This window comes from Salvelinus sp. IW2-2015, linkage group LG11 (assembly GCF_002910315.2).
Source record: "Salvelinus sp. IW2-2015 linkage group LG11, ASM291031v2, whole genome shotgun sequence".
Taxonomy (NCBI): Eukaryota; Metazoa; Chordata; class Actinopteri; order Salmoniformes; family Salmonidae; genus Salvelinus; species Salvelinus sp. IW2-2015.
The window spans coordinates 23,675,345-23,696,143 of NC_036851.1; the positions used below are offsets into that span (position 1 = coordinate 23,675,345).

Below are 20,799 nucleotides of genomic sequence, written 5' to 3' on the forward strand. Positions count from 1 at the left end.
TTTTTGTAAAGTGACTGGACTGTGTGTTGTGTAGATGTGGATGAATGTCTGGCGGCTAACGGTGGCTGTGATCACACGTGCCAGAACACCGCCGGCTCCTTCCAGTGTTTCTGCCGCCGAGGCTTTCGTCTGGACGAGGACCGACACTCCTGTGAACGTGAGTTCCACCAATCAAATGAGATGTTGTTGCTTAGAGCCACACCACCATCATCATGTCCCACTTAGACCTTTTACCCTTATACAATCTCCTCCCTCTCTGGCTCTCTCTCTCTCTTGCTCTCTTAATCTCCTCCCTCTCTCTCTCTCTCTCTCTCTCTCTCTCTCTCTCTTTCTGCAGCACTGGAGAATACAGTTGAGGCCCTGTATAGTGGTGGCCAGGATGCCGTGGGGCCCCTGCCTCAGCCTCAGCTCACCCTGCTGCAGGACTACAACCAGCCCCTGGAGCGCTATGATGACTATGAGGATGACGACGCTGGAGAGCTGCTGGCTGAGAGCATGTTGGCAGAGAAATTTGGTGAGCCTCTGAACACTAACACACTATGGTCCTGTATCTGATTAGCTCTGTGTCTGAGCAACAGGAGGTAAGCCGTTAGACCTCCTTATTTAATTACTAGTTACTGGGCAATGAAATACCCCACAGCAGGTGGTAAATTGGTTAGCAGATTTTATTTTACACACCTGGGTAGTAATGGGGAAGCTTATAGACTGTGGCAGGGGGTTGTGGCAGAGAGCCTTGGGATCTGTTTTGTGTTGTTCCTTGATGTATTAATGTGAAAACAGTAATCAGTATTGTAGTATTTAAGGTGTTCTCACTGGGGTTGCTGTGCTAGGAAGAATGTAGTTGAAGATGGCAAATCCCTAACCACAAACAGATATTGTTCTGAAATGTGATAATCAATAATGTCTTTGTCTCGTATGCAGTGTGTCTGAACAACACGTTTGGCCATGACTGCAGTCTGACCTGTGAGGACTGCTCTAACGGAGGGCTGTGTGGCCCAGGGAGAGATGGATGTCACTGTCCCGATGGATGGACAGGCCTCATTTGCAACCAGAGTCAGTATCTGCTCACAGCAAACACATACAGACTGTAAACAAACTGCACTCACAACACTGTACATTATCAATCTTATGTATGTGTGTTTTTCTGTGGAACAGCACATCTCTGTATTATGGATACATATATACACTTTTATTCTATCCTATACTAACAGCTTGTCCTGAAGGATCCTTTGGCAAGAACTGCTCATTTCCCTGTAAGTGTATGAACGGAGCCACCTGTGATCCTGTTAATGGGAACTGTCGCTGCCCACCTGGCGTCAGTGGAGACATGTGCCAGGATGGTGAGTAACTACTGGTTAACATATACGGTACAAAAACACTCTCTCAGTTATTCACTCTATTGAAAAGTTCAGTTGTCTGATAATAATGCTTTATTGTCTGTAGGCTGTCCTAAGGGCTTCTATGGGAAACAGTGCAATAAGAAGTGTAACTGTGCCTGTAACGGGCGCTGCCACCGCACCTACGGAGCCTGTCTGTGTGACCCTGGACTCTACGGGAGGTTCTGCCATCTACGTGAGTCACTCACTGTTGACCCCGCACATCTCACCTTCCACCTCTACTCATATTCATCACTCACCTTATTCATTCAGTTCTTATTCAGTATTCTACATGTTATCTCCCTCCTTCCCTATCCAGCATGTCCCAAGTGGGCCTTTGGACCGGGCTGTTCAGAGGAGTGTCATTGTGTCCAACAGAACACTCTAGAGTGTCACCGTCGCCATGGCACCTGCGTCTGCAAGCCCGGTTGGCAAGGCAATGCATGCAGGGAAGGTCAGTGCTGGCTGCTGGGACCAAAAGTTCTTATCTACAGTATCTCCAGCAGTGCTGTAGTGCTCTATGTGTTTAACTCTGAGTGATGCCTGATCACGTCCACCCCCTCCCACCTCAGAGTGTGACCCAGGCACGTTTGGCCCAGGCTGTGAGAACAAGTGTGAGTGCCCGCTTGGACTGTCTTGTGATCATGTGACTGGGAAGTGCCAACGTCTGTGCCCGGCTGGTCTCCGTGGAGACACCTGTGATCAAGGTAGGCTGTCCTGTTGGTCCCATGGGATAGGCATTTCATGTCATGTTGGTCAGTTTACAGTACTGAATGTGGCTTCTTTTAGGAAGACTACCACTGTCTCTGTCCTCTCCTCTAGCCTGTCCAGAGGGGAGGTTTGGGCCAGGCTGCCCTCAGGCCTGTGACTGCTCAGGGGCTCCATGTGACAGAGTGAGCGGCCAGTGTCAGTGTCCTGCTGGAACATCAGGAAAACGCTGTGAGAATTGTAAGGGAAAAAACCTGGTGATACTATAGTATTCATAACATTGTGATAATGATGATGACGCTAACACATACTCTTGCTCTTGCTGTGTGCTGCAGTGTGTGTGGAGGGTTCCTGGGGCGCGGGCTGCCGTGAGGCCTGTCCAGTCTGTGAGAATGGAGGAGTGTGTGACAAACACAACGGAACCTGTTCCTGTCCTCCTGGGTACATGGGCAGGCTCTGTCAGAACTGTGAGTTTGAGCGAATCAATGGTAGAACTGTGATCGAAGATTTGTGGTAGTTTGTGGTAGTTTTGGTCTAATTTTAGAAAGAGATGTTAAATGCATGATGAGCAGGCCTTTCTAGTGGGTCATGAAAACACCAACCACACCACATTCTCCTCTGTCTGAGGCACAGACATGTCGTAAACCATGTTTTCACAGACGGATACATATTCTTCCTGTATAACCAACGGATTTCTTGTTAAATGCCTTTTGATGTTTCTATGTCATTTCAACCAGTGTCATGGAAACTGTATGGTATTGCAATATGTGTGTTTACAGTTTGTACGTAGAGGGTGTGTGACTCTCTGGCTCACAGTGCTTTATCATGTGTCTGTGTGTGCTGTAGCATGTCCAACAGGACGGTTTGGTGTTGGATGCCAGCTGCGCTGCGTGTGTGAAAACAGCGGGCGCTGCCACCCTGTCACGGGCCGTTGTACTTGTAACCCTGGCTGGGCAGGACATAACTGCAGGAAAGGTAGAGTGGGTGTGGCATTGAGTCTCAAATAAATCCAAAGAAATAAAAAATAGCTTACTCTCACTGAATCTAAACTATTTCATTAAAATGTCTCCTGTTTGTTTGTTTCCATGGCAGCCTGTGACTCTGGGCGCTGGGGAGTGGACTGTGCTGAGAAATGTGACTGTAAGAATGGGGATGGGAGCTGTGACGCAGTGACGGGCCAGTGTAACTGTGAGGCCGGCTACACAGGGACACAATGCCATGAAGGTATGAGTCCTCAAGCAAAATATCTGTTCGTAGGTTGTTTCTTTTCGGTCTGAATTCTTAAATTGCTATTGTGCAGTTGCAGTACTGTCTCAGAGCATGTCGCTGTCAAGCCCTGCTGTAGTTGTGTCTTCTCTGTGTCTCAGAGTGTCCAGTGGGGTCTTTTGGTCTGGGCTGTCGGCATCACTGCCAGTGTGACAACAAGGGGTCATGTGACCATGTCAGTGGAGCATGCACCTGCCTGGTGGGCTGGACTGGAACCTTCTGTGAGAAACGTAAGAGAACCTCCCAAACTCCCTAAAACGTAACCTACAACCCAAACTATATAACCGTACCATAGCCTGAACTGTATCTATAATCCAGTACAATTAGCCTATTGGAATCATTGGGTTATTCTGCTGTATTGTTTGCTGAGATGTAAAGGCTCTGTGTGTTTGTTTAGCCTGTCCCCAGGGCTTCTATGGGGCAGACTGCCAGGAGAAGTGTGTCTGTCTGAATGGAGGTCACTGCAACCATGTCACTGGGACGTGTGTGTGTCCAGCTGGTTGGATCGGTCCCATCTGCAAACTGAGTGAGTATTGGACATCCCACGCTTCAAAGAGCCTGTCCAGTATGCACCCTGTGCAATAGAAACAATTTCAAATATCAGACATATTACATATATGTGTTTTGCATTGGTGTGATTGATGATTGATTCTTTGGAAGTAAACAGTTTCTTATCTTTGCCTTGCAGCATGCCCGGCTGGTTTCTATGGGGAGGGCTGTAACCAAACCTGCGGTTGCCATAACAATGGCAACTGCCACCCGGCAAGTGGGCAGTGTGTCTGTACACCTGGCTGGACAGGGCCCAGCTGCTCACAGGGTGAGTGTGGAACTAGAGTAGTACTCCTAACAAGCTATGCACAATAATATTGCTTGAGTCCAACCGCTTTGAACAGAGGTTAGTGAATGAGTTCTGTACAGAGAAACCATAATGTAGTGATAATGGGTCTACCATTTCCCCCCAGAATGCCCAGTGGGCTTCTATGGGGCAGACTGCCGTCAGCACTGCCTGTGTCAGAATGGAGCCAAATGTGACCGAATCAATGGGCAATGTACCTGTGCCAACGGGTGGATGGGCGCAGCCTGCGGGCTAGGTGAGTGGTACTGAAAGAGCCATAGAGACGCTTAGAGTCACCATTAACCTAGCTAACCCTACTTACTCATGGCTTATTCAGACCTATATCACTGGGATTGTTTACCTAAAGCATTATCCAATCAGGATGATCCTCATTCAGTACCAGCTCTACTAGAAATGCAGGCACTGGAAAACCATTAAGGCTCTGACTGAAGGGGTCTCGACAGCGTGCTTAAGGATAACATTACCTTAAATGCTAGAAACCATTTAGAACAGTGGCCTGTGGTTTGTTTTACTGTATTCAGGAATCAAATTAGTCTCAGTCCTAATTTGTCCTGGTTTAACTCATTTGTTTTTGACTGGTGGTGTTCCCTGGCTGTCTGTGAGACAGAGCTGCCCCTCAGACCGCAGACAGTCTGCTAGACCCCACAGTCTCCTGTCTACCCTGTAACCGTCTCACTCTAGACTCCACACAGACGCTGCAGTTCACCACCCCAATGTACTCTACATCACACACTATCCTCCCACAGCGCCCATATAAACTTCTCAACAGGTTCTCCATGCCAAACTCACCATCCTACTCTAGGCACAGGGAACCTCTAATGCTGCTGCCGGTGCGGTGTTACCTAGCCACTCAGTGGTTAATTACCACCTAGTGCCAACTTTCTGCTAAGTCAAACCACAGGGTTTGGAGAAGGTATTGCCGTCCTCAGCAGAAACACCATAGGTTTCTATGTTAGCCTGCTCTGACATGCGATGTCCTGTGTTCTTTCCTGCCATGTCTCTGTGGGTTGGTGCGTTGGTGCGTTGGCGCTTCAGAGTGTGTATCAGGGCGGTTCGGGGCCGACTGCCAGCAGCAGTGTCAGTGTGAGAACGGGGGCCACTGCGACAGACAGACGGGCCAGTGCAACTGTGGTCCTGGCTGGGTCGGAGAGCGCTGTGAAAAAGGTGAGAAAGAGTGACAGAGAAGTGGACATATACTGTCTTTGTCATCATCAATGTTGTGAGGTGAATTAATTCACAGGTTTCTGCTGTACCTTCAACACAGCGCCCTTTTGTGAGTGAAGGTTGTTGTCACATCCAGTCTCTGAGTTCCTCCTCTGTCCTTTTCCTCCACTGCAGCCTGTGGGTCAGGCCTGTTTGGAGCTGGCTGTGAGGAGAGTTGTCAGTGTGAGCATATAGCCCCCTGTCACCACGTTACTGGGCACTGCCTCTGTCCACCAGGTTGGAGGGAACCCCACTGTGATAAAGGTAGCCTACGTTTAATGATAACAACGTTTTCTATTATCCCTGAAAGTATTTTTAGCCATACCTGTTTAGGATTTTGACTCTCCCTCCTTTTTACCACCAGCCTGTTTACCTGGAACCTATGGCAAGGGCTGTGTGCAACGCTGTACCTGTCCCCAGGGTACTTCCTGTCACCATGTCTCTGGGGAGTGTGGCTGTCCCCCTGGACTCACTGGCAATGGCTGTGAACAGAGTGAGTCCTGTACAAACCTCTCAGCCCATGTCTTCAGCTTCCAATTGGCTCATTCATCCCCCTGTAACTATTGCTATAAAATTAGAATATGTTCTCAGTCAAGTTACCTGGTAAAATAAGGGTAAAATAAAAAAATAAAAACTGTCAGTCTGGACTTTCAGCTGTAATGTCTCGCTTTTCATGTTGCTTACCTCGTCTGTCTGTCTGTTTGTCTGTCGGTCTGTCTGCACCACCAGCCTGTCTGTCAGGGACATATGGACTCAACTGTAACCAGGTGTGCCAGTGTTCTGAGACCAACCAGCTCTGCCACCCAGTGACTGGGTTGTGTTACTGCGCCCCAGGCTTCCAAGGTCCTAAATGTAACCAGGGTATGTATTGTACCCTCTGTTGGTATTGTACCCTAAATGTAACCAGGGTATGTATTGTACCCTCTGTTGGTATTGTACCCTAAATGTAACCAGGGTATGTATTGTACACTACCCCCCTCTGTTGGTAATGACACCTTCATAACCTTCCAAAGGGGATGTCATTACTCTATCTTAAAACCGTTTGGTATGTGTTTTGGGTACCCAGAGTGTCAGAAAGGTTGGTATGGTCCCGACTGTGAGCGAGAGTGCCAGTGTCAGAACAGTGGGAAGTGCAGCTCCACCTCTGGCACCTGTGAATGCACAGCAGGGTTCATCGGAGCACACTGCAACATCAGTGAGTTTATATTCAGCTTTTTATAGCACTGAATAACATGTAACACCTCCACAACAATCATAGCTTCTGAAGTAATATTAGAAAAACCATTGTCCTTAATCTCCTGTACCCTGTTGACAGCATGCCCAGCTGGTCGTTATGGGCAGGACTGTGCCCACGTGACACTGTGTGGAGAGGGGGCACAGAATGATCCTGTCACTGGTAGATGTCATTGCAGCCCTGGGCAAAGAGGAGAGGACTGTGGACAAGGTAGGTTTTCTCTAATGAATCGAGTTGAACAGATCACTATGTGTGGAAGTATTTTTACAACACAAATAGGATTGTTTGCGTCTCTATCTGTCTATAAGTTAAAGGTTTGTAATATATGTGTGTGTTTGAACTATGTTTGTAGTATGTGTGTATTTGTTATGTGTAATATCTGTGTATTGGCAGGCTGTGCTCCTGGTTGGTTTGGAGAGGACTGTGCTATCCTCTGTAACTGCAGTAACGGAGGACTGTGTGACTCTGTCTCTGGAAGCTGTACCTGTGGTCTGGGCTGGACTGGGGCTCACTGTGACACAGGTGAGAGATACTGTACAGTGCACCTTTACAAAATCACAGGAAATAGCTATGAACGTAATAACTCAACTCTCAGTGCTGGTTTTCATTCAGAAGATGGTACACTGTAGTTATGCTGCCTCTCTGTGTCTGTCTGTCTGTTTGTGTGATAGAATGTCCTCCGGGGACATTTGGAGGTAACTGCCAGCTGAAGTGTGACTGCTGGAACAATGGCACCTGTGACAGGGTGACTGGAACCTGCCAGTGTGGTCCAGGATACTACGGACATCAGTGTGAACATGGCGAGTGACACACACGCGCGCGCGCGCACACGCACGCACGCACGCACACACACACACACACACACACACACACACACACACACACACACAACAACGCACACAGACACACCACACACCACAACACAGCACCACGTCACACAGCATTGAAAGACACTGGCCTACAAGGTTATTGTATTGTCTCACCAGCTCGCACAGCGCTCCTCCGAACTGGACATAGACATAATTGCGCTTAGCAAATCTCGAAATGAAAGCACAAAAAAGGAAGCTTGCAAGTAGTAGAAGTGTCTTTCATACTGTATCTAAAGTGTCCTGCCCCTGTCCTCAGCATGCCCCCCTGGTCTCCATGGCCCTCTGTGCCAACTCCAGTGTAACTGTCTGAACAAGGCGTCCTGCAACCCCTCCACTGGGTTCTGTGTCTGTCCTCCAGGGTACCATGGCTCCCGCTGTCACAGAGGTGAGATCTCTGCCTTATGTAGTTACTGAGCTGATGGTATCTAGTAGATGATGATGACTTTTATGTAGTTTGAAATGTAGGCCTTCAGACAGGATTTATTCATTCTAAATAGGGTGTTGCTCTTACCCCACGTCTGTTTTCAGAGTGTCAACAGGGCACGTTTGGTGTGAACTGTGCCAAGTCATGTGACTGTGAGGAGGGCACGCCCTGTGACCCTGTGAGTGGCAGGTGTCTGTGCACCTCAGGCAAGACTGGACCCAGGTGTGACATTGGTAAGACTGAGGGGCATCAGAATGTTCTATGTGATGGTACCTCAGGTGGCGATCTGTTTAAGAGGCTTTTTCTAATTATGTTCTGGTGTCTAATGAGGTATCGTCTTACCTATGTGTGTGTGTGTGTTTTTGTTGTCAGCCTGCAAAGCAAACCGCTACGGGCCAGACTGCACAGAGAGCTGTGTGTGTTACAACGCGGCTCACTGTGACCATCGCAACGGCCGCTGCACCTGTCTCAACAGCTGGATCGGACTCACCTGTCAGGAAGGTAGTGATGAGTGACTAACACACACCACACTGCCCTCACCGCAGCAGGCATAGTGTATCTGGTGACAGGGCTGTAATGAAGCTGGACTGGAGAGAAAGGTTGACTGGAGCTGAACGTTTCCCCTGAGTTAGAAAAGAAACAACTTGTTTTAGTGCTGACACTTGGTTTTGTCTGTAGGGAGGTTGAACACATTGAGGTTACACATTTCCTCCGTTGGTGGTTCTGGTTGTGTTGTTGTTTGTCTGTAATGAGTGTGTCTTGTGTGCTGAGATACAGGGTCGACTGACAGCTCCTCCCCCTCTGTGTGGGTGTGTCCTCAGGTGGGCCTCCACGCCTCCCCTACAGAAGCAGGAGGGAGGATAACGCACATCTAGACAACGCGTTATAGCGCCCCTTTTTGGTCGGAGGCTCCAATCACCAATGAGCCTCTGACTGTAAGAGGCTGAGGCAGCAGCACAAGCTTCGCTGAAGCCAAACTGAATTAAAAGGGTGGATATTATTATTTCAGACATACACACCCCAACGGGACAGGATACTGCTGCACCCACAGGAGCTGGATGACAGATGGAGAAATGGACTCTAAGGAGAAATGTTCTCAGTGTTTGCTCTAGGGTGGATAATGCTTTGGTGTGTGTGTATGCTGTGAACTGTGCAGGGCTTTCATTGTTTGTGTTCATGTGCATACTGTATACATGTGCATCTCCCACTCAGGCATGGCCTGACTCATCAGTGATGAGGTACGCTATGTTGTGACCCCCTTTCTGGTAGTTAGAGGGCGGACAGTGGTTACCAGGACTAGGAGCTCTATTCATTGTGTGTCGTTGAAGCGTTCAATTTAAAGGTAATGACCTATTGGGCCGACATCTGCAGTGTTTACCTTGAATGCAGTGTCTGCTAAAGCAGGAACATTGCCTTTAAATTCAAATCAAGCTGTAATGCTGAATTTCCGCGATACAGATTGAATAGAGCCCTAGATCTCCCCACTACAGCCTCCTCTGCACACTCCCGTCCTGGACAAACCACGCGGGATATAGGAGATGTGTTTGGCGACAGTTGCTGAACGTCCAACACTAACACTCATTTTTATTTCAGAGATTCACCGACTCACTACTGTACTTGATATTTGTTTTGTATACTATGCAATGCTATACTATTGTCTGTATTTGATTTGTATACTTGGCAATTCTGTAGTGTTTTATGCTTTGGTTTTTGTCATTTCCCCCAGAAATGTTCATGGAATATGTGGATAAACAGTATACATGTGGCATTATTATACAAATCCCATCACTTCTACATCATATACTGTAAATGATTCATTATTTGAATCTGTCCTTCTGAATGAGCCATCAGAGCCAACATAACCCAGTAGTAGTGTGAGGTGATTCCTATCAGACAATGTAAAGTGATTTGAGCACCTGAAAAAGCGCTTTCAATGATATTTCCAATCCAGTATAATATTGTGATGTCTATTTGCAGTGAATACCATAAAGTTATGTTTGATATTCTGTACTTTATATGAAGCGACTTGTTATAAAAATGTTGGTGCTATGGCGCTTTAATCCACTATATGTTGACCAGAAGACAGTATATTATCTACATATTGGTCAGTACATTTTTGTTTACTAAAGTATGTTTGCGTGGGCGATTCTGATTCATATCCTCAAAGTTTAGAGTTCACCCCATTGGATTGCACAATGATTCAGGAGACACAATATAACTTGAGCAGACAGTGGGCTCAGCCCAGTCATGGTAAACAGTACCTTTTTGGTTTTTGTGTATAAAGTGCTCTTACATATACAGTATTTATATTTTATACAGTAAGTGTATACTGTCTAGGACTGGAGTGAAGAGGATTTTCTAATCTGGACACCTAGTTAATAACCCGTAAAATAACAAAAACAATCAATGAATGAAAAAGTCAAACACAGGGAACTGTTTTTACATTCTTATTTTTTCATTGTCATTTCATTAAAGACGAAGCTGTACATCTTGTCTAAATTCAGATTGAAGCACAGTGCACTTAGCAATGCCTGCAAATGAAAAGAAAGAAAAGGCAGAGGTGACCACAACCATAAATATAAAGGTCAAACTATGTACATACAGGAGATGACTAGCTAGGGCATCATCACTGAGAGAAGGTAGTCTGCCATTGCATTCATTTGAGAGCCTTCTGCACAATTCATACACAATACAAATAAATAGCTTATTTTTGTCTATCTTTACACTGATACAATATTAAGAGGAAAATGCAGCATGTTGAAAATGAAAATAAAAAGACACTTTTATTCTCCCTCTTCTGCTTCTTCTACGTTAAAGGCCAGAACATACAAAAATAATCTCTAACATACAGCATTCTGTGAGATGAGCATCATTCATCTACAGGGCTGGTTTCAAAGGTTTCTGAGCTGATAGTAACATCAATACTATGATATGTATGGAACAGTGGCTGTGCGAAGGGAGGCTGTCATAGGGCAACACTGGACAGGGAGACAAGAGACCCTGCAACGATGAGTCTACTCACTAAACAGCCTGACTCACACACCTCAAATTCTTATAAAATCCCCCACACTGCTTGTCTAGCATTATCCACTATGTCAATAAGGAGCAAGCTCTTCCAAGAGTGCACTTCACACGCTGTTGTGTTGCCATGGTGTGGTGCCAGAGTGGTCCAGTAAATAGAGGAGCTCTGTGGTGCTCATCACGCTGTACAGCGCAGCCTCTCTCTCTACAACGCAGCTTCTCTCTCTACAGCGCAGTCTCTCTCTCTACAGCGCAGCCTCTCTCTACAGCGCAGTCTCTCTCTCTACAGCGCAGCCTCTCTCTCTACAGCGCAGCCTCTCTCTCTACAGCGCAGCCTCTCTCGCTCTACGCGCGGTTCTCTCTCTCTTACAGCGAGTTCTCTCTCTCTACAGCGCAGTTTCTCTCTCTACAGCGCGAGCCTCTCTCTCTACGCGGCTTTCTCTCTACAGCGCAGCTTCTCTCTTACAGCCGCAGCCTCTCTCTACAGCACAGCCTCGTCTTACGCACGCCTCTCTCTACAGCACAGCACTCTCTCTACAGCGCAGTTTCTCTCTCTCAGGGCAGCCTCTCTCTTACAGCGCAGTTTCTCTCTCTACGGAGCCTCTCTCTACAGCGCAGTTTTCTCTCTCTACAGCGCAGCCTCTCTCTCTACAGCGCAGTCTCTCTCTACCGCGCAGCCTCTCTCTCTACAGCGCAGCCTCTCTCTCTACAGCGCAGTTTCTCTCTCTACAGCGCAGTTCTCTCTCTACAGCGCAGCTTCTCTCTACAGCGCAGTCTCTCTCTACAGCGCAGTCCTCTCTCTCTACGCGCAGCTTCTCTCTACAGCAGTCTCTCTCTCTACAGCGCAGCCTCTCTCTCCTACAGCGCAGTCTGCTCTCTCTACAGTGCAGTTTCTCTCTCCTACAGCGCAGTTTCTCTCTACAGCGCAGTCTCTCTCTCTATAGCGCAGTCTCTCTCTCTACAGCGCAGTTCTCTCTACAGCGCAGCTTCTCTCTACAGCGCAGCTTCTCTCTACAGCGCAGTCTCTCTACAGCGCAGTCTCTCTAGCGCAGTTCTCTCACGCCAGTTTCTCTCTCTACAGCGCAGTTTCTCTCTTACAGCGCAGTCTCTTCTCCTACAGCGCAGTTCTCTCTCTACAGCACAGTCTCTCTCTCTACAGCGCAGTTCTCTCTCTTACAGCGCAGTTCTCTCTCTACAGCGCAGTTTCTCTCTCTACAGCGCAGCTTCTCTTCTACAAGCGCAGCTTCTCTCTACAGCGCAGCTTCTTCTTACAGCGCCAGCTTCTCTCTCTACAGCACGCCTCTCTCTACAGCCAGCCTCTCTCTACAGCACCGCCCTCTCTAGCCACTCTCTACAGCGCAGTTTCTCTCTCTACGGCGCCTCTCTCTACAGCGCACGTTTCTCTCTCTACCGGCAGCCTCTCTCTACAGCGCAGTTTCTCTCTCTACAGCGCAGCCTCTCTCTCTATAAGCGCAGTCTCTCTCTCTATAGCGCAGCCTCCTCTCTACAGCGCAGCCTCTCTCTTACAGCGCAGTTTCTCTCTCTACAGCGCAGTTTCTCTCTACAGCGCAGCTTCTCTCTACAGCGCAGTCTCTCTCTACAGCGCAGTCTCTCTCTCTACAGCGCAGCTTCTCTCTACAGCAGTCTCTCTCTCTACAGCGCAGCCTCTCTCTCTACAGCGCAGTTTTCTCTCTACAGCGCAGTCTCTCTCTCTATAGCGCAGTCTCTCAGTTCTACAGCGCAGCTTCTCTCTACAGCGGCAGCTTCTCTCTACAGCGCAGCTTCTCTCTACAGCGCAGTCTCTCTACACGCCAGTCTCTCTACAGCGCAGTCTCTCTACAGCGCAGTTTCTCTCTCTTACAGCGCAGTCTTCTCTTCTCTACAGCGCAGTTCTCTCTCTACAGCCAGTCTCTCTCCTACAGCGCGAGCTTCTCTCTACAGCGCAGCTCTCTCTCTACAGCGGCCGTCTTCTCTACAGCGCAGCTCTCTCTCTCTACACGCGCTTCTCTTACAGCGCAGTTCTCTCTACAGCGCAGTCTCTCTCTCTACAGCGACTTCTCTCTCGCAGTCTCTCTCTCTACAGCGCAGCCTCTCTCTCTACAGCGCAGCTTCTCTCTACAGCGCAGCTTCTCTCTACAGCCAGTCTCTCTCTCTACAGCGCAGCTTCTCTCTACAGCGCAGTCTCTCTCTCTACCGCAGTCTCTCTCTCTACGCGCAGCTTCTCTCTACAGCGCAGTCTCTCTCTCTACAGCGCAGTTTCTCTCTACAGCCAGTCTCTCTCTACAGCTCAGCTCTCTCTCTACAGCACAGTCTCTCTCTCTACGCACGTCTCTCTCTCTACACAGCTCAGCCTCTCTCTCTACAGAGCAGTCTCTCTCTACAGCGCAGTCTTCTCTACAGCACAGTTTCTCTCTCTACAGCGCAGTCTCTCGTCTCTACAGGCGGTTCTCTCTCTACAGCACAGTTTCTCTCTCTACAGCGCAGCTGTCTTCTCTACAGCTCAGTCTCTCTCTCGTACACAACGCAGCCTCTTCTCTACAGCCAGCAGCCTCTCTCTCTACAGGGCTCTTGCCGCAGTTCTTTCTCTACAGCACAGCCTCTCTCTCTACACAACGCAGCCTCTCTCTCTCTACAGCGCAGCGCCATCTCTCTCTAAGGGCAGGCCTCTTTCTCTACAGCACAGCCTCTCTCTCTCTACAGCGCAGCCTCTTTCTCGTACAGCACAGCCTCTCTCTCTCTACAGCAAGGCCTCCTCTCTCTTTACAGCACAGCCTCTCGACAGCGCAGTCTCTCTCTCTACAGCGCAGCCTCTCTCTACAGCACAGCCTCTCTCTCTACAGCGCAGCCTCTCTCTCTACAGCACAGCCTCTCTCTACAGGGCAGTCTCTCTCTCTACAGCGCAGTCTCTCTCTCTACAGCACAGCCTCTCTCTCTACAGCACAGCCTCTCCACTACAGCGCAGCCTCTCTCTTTACAGCACAGTCTCTCTCTACAGCACAGCCTCTCTCTCTACAGCACAGCCCTGGGGGCGAGATGGAGCTACATTCAACACCATCACAGTTATCACCAGACAAATCAGTGCACAGCTCTGTGCATGTACGTGTGACATTGAATTGATAGTGTGACAAAGACCACCAAATATGTCTAGGGAAAAAATCCTTGTGACAGTGCCTTTGAGCTCTTTATTTTATGAAACATTTCTGCTGCATGATTTCCGGTCATTTCGCTCATTACCCTGCTGAAAGACAGTAAGACAGAAAATCATGATACATTATGAAACAGTTTTTTTATGGGACATTGGCTTTTGCCACTAATTCCCTCAAGACATAGTACCAGACAAATCAAAATGTACAGTTTACATTTAACAGACGCTAGAAAGATTTGTTTCCCCTCCACACACACACACACACACTTTGAATCTGTATCTATGCCAATTACTTGTTGTCTGACCCGAGGCGTTAGCCACATATACACACCTCACTTATTCTGATTCTCCAAATCTCCTCTTCACTTTGCCTGAGAAGCATCTACACTTCACTCATCATTGCAGTTTTGTCCTACTCACTGACACTACAGGGCCAGGTCACACCATGGTTAGCATCTACATAAAAAAATAAAAGTTACTTGATGGTATATATATATAATGATAAAGGACTTTGTGTAGTTTCTAGAGCACACTTCATTATGTATGTAACTGTATCCTATCTAAAGTTATGATGGTTTAAACATGAGTGTTACATTGTACAAAATCAAGCATGACTGTATTCCCTTTTTTTCTACAGCAAATTACATCTCCAATATGTACATTAGAACATTATTATCCTTTTTAGTTAATGATTTGTACATTATTTTCAAAGGTTAAATGTGTAAAAATGATTTCATGGATTTAATTTATATATATATTTTTTAAGTATTCAACCTAAAAACATTTAAATAACAAAAAAAAATGATATTTGTACGTAGTTTAATAAGCAAAAAGATTTTGTAATTCAATATCCCCTCATTCTTGTCACCTTTCAATTTGACAGGCGAAGCATAGCCCCTCCGTGATTGACATCCCTTCAATCCAATGACACAAGGGCAAGGCCTTGCGGAGGGTAACGGAGTCACACTCCCACTATAAAAAATATATTTTTATAATCAGGGCCAAATCTTAATGCTATATATGCATTTGTAGGTATTTGTTAGTGCTTTAATGCAATATTAACAAGTAATTGTTCAAATATATCTTTCATGCAAAATATTGATTAGTGCTTGGTGATGGAGTCACAGCTGTCCAGAAATGAAACAATACTTACCTTACATGATTTTGATTCATTTTATGACTCCCATATGGCTCCATGACACATATTCAATCAGGAAATTGTCCTAGAAATATCGATCCAGAGATCATATTACTGCAATATGCTATTTTGCATGTTTATAACTTCGTTACCACGTAACTCTTTTACCGGACATCTCTTTGTATTATCAGTATTTTCATTATGAAATATTGCATCAAATGATTCCAAAATTGGTCTTGATATAGTCAGCTAAGAACTTTATCAGATATGTTACATTAATGGATTATCACTAAAGAACTGCATATTACGCAGGTTTGCATATACCTACCCAAAATATGTTAACTGGCTGTGACTCAATTACCAAGCACTAATAAAAATGTTTGCATGAAAGATACATTTCAACATTTACTTGATAGTATTGCATTAAAAAACTATCAAATACCTACAAAAACATACATAGCATTAAGACTTGACCCTGATTGTAAAAAAGATACTGCAAGTTTTTATTGAACGCGTGACCTTGACCTACAGTACTAGAAAACTGAACTCATTGAACCAGAGAATGAGTTATGAAAGAGGAGTGAGTATTCCTTATATTTACACGTGTTAGTTTACTCTTGTAACCATGACTTTGCTTGGTCTGAATAATCCCCATAGGCTGTTGGACGAAGGCTCATGCATGGAGGACGTATCACATGCTATCCACTTTGCGCTTTGTCTCACAGTAAGAGAGGACCTAACAGCTAGAGAGTGAATACGAGGGCAGCGGCAGATGTCTTCAGGGTGCAATGTATATGATTATTGAAAATGTATAGATTATTATCTGCCTTCTGAAAATCAACATATCATTCCCTAAGTAGAGGAGTGTACAATGTATGTGTACTGTGTATGTGGGTATAAGCATAGAACAGCATGGTCAAGTGATTATACTGTACATGTGAAGAGAGTCAATAGGTAATAAGCTGGATAGTATACGCTTTAAGACGGTTGATATACTCTTCCAACAAGCCACACCCACTTAGATGTGGCGTTGAAAGATGTTAGAATATCTTTGGCTCAAAGCCACGTGAAAATGTCCCTGGTTTGACAGTGGACAGGTCCCCATCAGGTGTCCACACATGAAAGAAAGACATGGACATTAAATACTTTTCCGATCCCTGAGCTTTCACTCCTATTGGGCAGGAAGGGCTGGCACTTAAACCAACTAGTGTTTCCGTTGGCCAGGGACTATTGTCAAATAACAGTCTGTTATGAACCAGCACTGTGGAGACCAGACTGACTAAGGGGAACAGGGGAGGAGATCCTACAGTGCAATGACTCACCGTGTGTGATATGGTTTAGTTATTTCATCCTCTCACGTATTCTACAACCTCTCAATGACTGAACTGTACAATAGTAAAGTGCTGATTGTTCTGCCTGCGAGGAGGCTGGTACACTGATAATATGTAGATTACACAAATTAACACCTGTTTCAGAGAAACTGTGATGTACATATTAAACAGAACTCCCAAAAAATGAATGTGTGTCTATACATGTGCAACAGAGTTTTTGTTGTATATTTGTATAAACTTAAATCCATTGGTATGCATTCAGTATTTAGAGAAACAAATGCAAAAAAAAGAAATATCTGGCTGCCAAGCAAGCATGTTTTTTTAAACTTATTTTTTCTTCAGTTTTTAGAATACATATTTCTTCTATCTGTCCTTCCTTCCCTGCAGATGTGACCATCTCTCTCTATTTCTTCATCCTTTTCTTGTCTCTGTAAGTCTACATGATGCTCCCCAGGGTGGCTGAGGCAGGGTCAGACTCATGCGCCGGGGTCTAATTCAGTAAAAGCTCAAGCAAACGGAGGATCAGGCAAAGGTGGGGCTTGGCGCTGCAGCAGCCCTGGAGCAGCCCTGCTGGCTGGCGTGGTGGTGCGTTAGGAACGGTAGTCCTTTTTACTGTACGGCTTGTTCCCCAGGATGCTATCGACCTCGTGTGTGATTGAGGAGGATAGTTTGGGAAGAACCTGCAGGAGAAATTACAGATGCATTGAAGGAAACAGAAGGCAAGAGGTATTGGTTCACGTGTATAGATTGCACAGACTTTGTACCGTATGTATATTGTATACTATGTTGCCCCTGGTAATGTGGGCATAACATTTGTAAACAAAATATCAAATGCACAGAGTTCCCATGCCCATATTGGTTTTACTATCCATGTGGGGAACAAACAATTGATTCCCATTCAAAATCCTATTTTCCCTAACCGCTAACCATAAACCTTTAATTTAACCCTAATCTTAACTCCAAACCCCTAACCTAAAACTAATCTTAACTCCAAACCCCTAACCTAACACTAATCCCTGAGCCTAATTGTAACCCTAACCATAAACCTAACCCTTAAACCTAAAATAGCCCTATTCTTTGTGGGGACCGACGAAATGTCCTTATTTTACTATCCTTGTGAGGACCTCTGGTCCCCACCAAAGCTAGTAAAACAACAAACACACACACCCACACACACCACAACACACAACACAACACACACACACACACCACACACAACACACACACACACACACACACAACACACACACACACACACACACCCACACAACCACCACACACACACACACACACACACACACACACACACACACACACACACACACTGCACATACTAGGAAATGGAAAACAATTTATCTCAAGCCAGACATAATGTATGAAAGAACATAAAAACCCTTGATGGTTTGAAAATCCCATTAAATGAGAAATCTTATCTAGCAAAGTAGCAGCGCCGGCAAGCTAGACCAAATGGATCCGTGTGATTGATACTCCTGCTGACCTATTAACTTGTACAGTAAAGCATCCAAGCATATTACACAACAAAACTGACTGGCCGAGGAGGCAGCGCTCTTTCCAGGAAAGACAAAAACAAGAACAATTCCTATTATAGATTATAGGACAGGGAGAGATGGCATTTGAACCAATTAAAATGTGTTTGATTCAATATCAATACTCATTGACAATTATGCAAATCTGCACGCTGTCGTCTTGCGCGAGACACTCACCATTCCCACGCCGCACCAACACCACCCTACACCTGGACCTCCTGTATTCTCACCTGATCCTCACTTTCTCACGGACCCTCACTGTGTTCTCACTTATTGCGCTATATTCTCCATCACTGGTCGGTGTGACTCCCCAAGAGTAACGAGGCTCACCCCCCTCGTTCCGTAGGCAACGACGACGCTGTAGGACGTTAACAGCAATGCACCCCCCATCATGGCAAACACACAACCCTGCTACCCACGCATATACAACACACACACACACACACACACAGCACACACACACACACACACACACACACAACACACACACCACACACACACACACACACACACACACACACACACACCACACACACACACCCACACACACCCTCAACAGTACAGGTATAACACTGCATCATACACGTAACAAACACCTAATGTCTCTTCAAAAAATATAACTACTAAGCACATGCACCCCACATACAGTACTCACACAAACACACAATACCTAACCCTACACACCTAAAACATAACCCCACTGTGTTTGCTAATCTAGTTGTGGGATATTTGATACTGTATAAGAGGAAGAGTGTACTACTGCATTGAGACTTTGTGCCAGTGTGTTCAAACCTCTGCTGTGAGGTACAAACACTGTCAGTGTGGGATTAGAACCTCCAGACACCGCGGTGAAGATGAGACAGAGTCCACTTCCAGAAACAGGTCTGACCCTACAGGATTTCATATGACAACCAAGGTTTCCTCAGGTCAGGATGGGATGGCTGTAGTAGTCTACATGGAACTGTCTAACAGATGAGAGATTATTCACTCACTGGCCTGGCCAACATCCTCTATGAAGTCACACTGCTACTTTACCGTATGACAGCTGCAAAGCTAGGCTATCAACTGTGTAAAATAGCAGGCTTTGGGTAACTAAACGGGTCAAGCTAAGAGGCCTAATGTGTATTTAATCTTTATATTTTTCCAATGTAGAGACTCCCGGGCAGTGGTGGAAAAAGTATCAAATTGTCAAAGTTGAATAAAAGTAAATATACCTTAATAATAAATAAATCACCCAGTAAAATACTAGGCTACCCTGAGTAAAAGTATAAGGTTTTAAATATACTTTAGTATCAAAAGCAAATGCTATGAATCATTTCAAATTCCTTATATTTAGCAAACCAGACAGCACAAGTATATATATATATATCTTTTTTTTTACAGATAGCTAGGAGCACACTCAGACATAATTTACAAATGAAACATTTGTGTTAAGTGAGTCCGCCAGATCAGAGGCAGTAGAGATGACTGTGCATTCTCTTGATACTGAACATTTTCCTGTCCTGCTAAGCATTTGAAATGTACTTTTGGGTTTCAGGGAAAATGTATGGAGTAAAAAGTACATTATTTTCTGTAGGAATGTAGTGAAGTAAAAGTAGTCAAAAATATGAATAGTAAAGTACAGATACCCCAAAAAAACGACTTAAGTAGTACTTAAAAGTATTTTCACTTAGTTACTTAATACCACTGCTCCCGGGTGACGTAAAATGGTGGTCTTCGGACATAACTCTGTCCAGGCTGTTTGTGGCAGTGCCACAGGGATTTATAGTGATTGGGAGCTACAGTGTACTAGCTGTCTGCTAATGGGCCGTGAAACCTAATCTATGACACTGCATTACAGGTCGGGTATAAAATGCGCCTTGATATGCAGAGTGAGGTGTTGTGTAGGCCTAGATTTACCCAGTCTCTCTCTCATCTGCGACACTTTAATAGCTCTCCATGGGGCTGGGAATCTGTCTACAGGCTCATTCCCCCTCTCCCCGTTCGACTGTAAATCAATATGGGCCACTCACTGGATTTATGTCTGGCATTCCATGTAACTGCTGACTTGGGGAAAAGAGAAACTTCCTCGTCGTATATAGATACACACCACGAAACAGTAAACTAACAAACAAAATCAATAGCAAGTTATTACCCCTGGCTTGATAAAGCGGGTTTGGATTTAGGAAGAAGAACTAGTTTGCCACAAACAGACATACAACATAATACAGACAAACATTCTCTATCTCATGCGCACACACACACACACACACACACACACACACACACACACACACACACACACACACACACACACACACACACACACACACACACACACACACACACACACACACACACACACACACACACACACACACACACACACACACACACACACACACACACACTACAACAGCTGAAAACCCTCTGGTTAGCCGCCTGACTGGCAGTGACCATCTGGGCGCGAATCAAGCGAGAGGCAGAGGGACGAGGAACGGACAGACGGACAGAAAGAGAGAGAGCGGCAGTGTGTGTCGGCGTACCGATGGCGAGCTGGGGCAGAGTGCAGCCCAGCCGCTCCGCGATTGCCTGCAGCTCTTTCAACTTCGCCTGCTGACGCCGGCCCTCCTCGCTCAAGATCTTGTCCTTCAACCACTGGTAGCCCTGTTGAAACACAGCACACCTGCTCAAAAACACAG

The 20,799-nt window shown here is 46.0% G+C and overlaps 1 protein-coding gene and 1 pseudogene across 2 annotated transcripts in view; one reads left to right on the plus strand and one right to left on the minus strand.

The window, feature by feature from the left end:
• LOC111970008 (multiple epidermal growth factor-like domains protein 6) overlaps positions 1–10,727 on the plus strand; it is a 78,069-nt gene extending 67,342 nt beyond the window's left edge. The window contains exons 12-38 of one of the 2 annotated variants that reach the window (XM_023996480.2): positions 35–157; positions 338–514; positions 922–1,053; positions 1,212–1,340; positions 1,444–1,572; positions 1,696–1,830; positions 1,949–2,083; positions 2,199–2,324; positions 2,420–2,551; positions 2,931–3,059; positions 3,177–3,308; positions 3,452–3,580; positions 3,748–3,876; positions 4,039–4,167; positions 4,313–4,441; positions 5,242–5,370; positions 5,545–5,673; positions 5,774–5,902; positions 6,139–6,270; positions 6,476–6,604; positions 6,725–6,853; positions 7,037–7,165; positions 7,315–7,443; positions 7,769–7,897; positions 8,041–8,169; positions 8,309–8,437; positions 8,714–10,727. In XM_023996480.2, the coding sequence (XP_023852248.1) occupies positions 35–157; positions 338–514; positions 922–1,053; positions 1,212–1,340; positions 1,444–1,572; positions 1,696–1,830; positions 1,949–2,083; positions 2,199–2,324; positions 2,420–2,551; positions 2,931–3,059; positions 3,177–3,308; positions 3,452–3,580; positions 3,748–3,876; positions 4,039–4,167; positions 4,313–4,441; positions 5,242–5,370; positions 5,545–5,673; positions 5,774–5,902; positions 6,139–6,270; positions 6,476–6,604; positions 6,725–6,853; positions 7,037–7,165; positions 7,315–7,443; positions 7,769–7,897; positions 8,041–8,169; positions 8,309–8,437; positions 8,714–8,811 (3,515 nt within the window). In that variant the 3' untranslated portion in view covers positions 8,812–10,727. The remainder of the gene's footprint in view (positions 1–34; positions 158–337; positions 515–921; positions 1,054–1,211; positions 1,341–1,443; positions 1,573–1,695; positions 1,831–1,948; positions 2,084–2,198; positions 2,325–2,419; positions 2,552–2,930; positions 3,060–3,176; positions 3,309–3,451; positions 3,581–3,747; positions 3,877–4,038; positions 4,168–4,312; positions 4,442–5,241; positions 5,371–5,544; positions 5,674–5,773; positions 5,903–6,138; positions 6,271–6,475; positions 6,605–6,724; positions 6,854–7,036; positions 7,166–7,314; positions 7,444–7,768; positions 7,898–8,040; positions 8,170–8,308; positions 8,438–8,713) is intronic. The other variant, XM_023996481.2, reaches the window with a different exon arrangement.
• Positions 10,728–19,517: 8,790 nt separating this feature from the next.
• The window catches only part of LOC111970578 (voltage-gated potassium channel subunit beta-2-like), a 105,515-nt pseudogene continuing 104,233 nt past the window's right edge, over positions 19,518–20,799 (minus strand).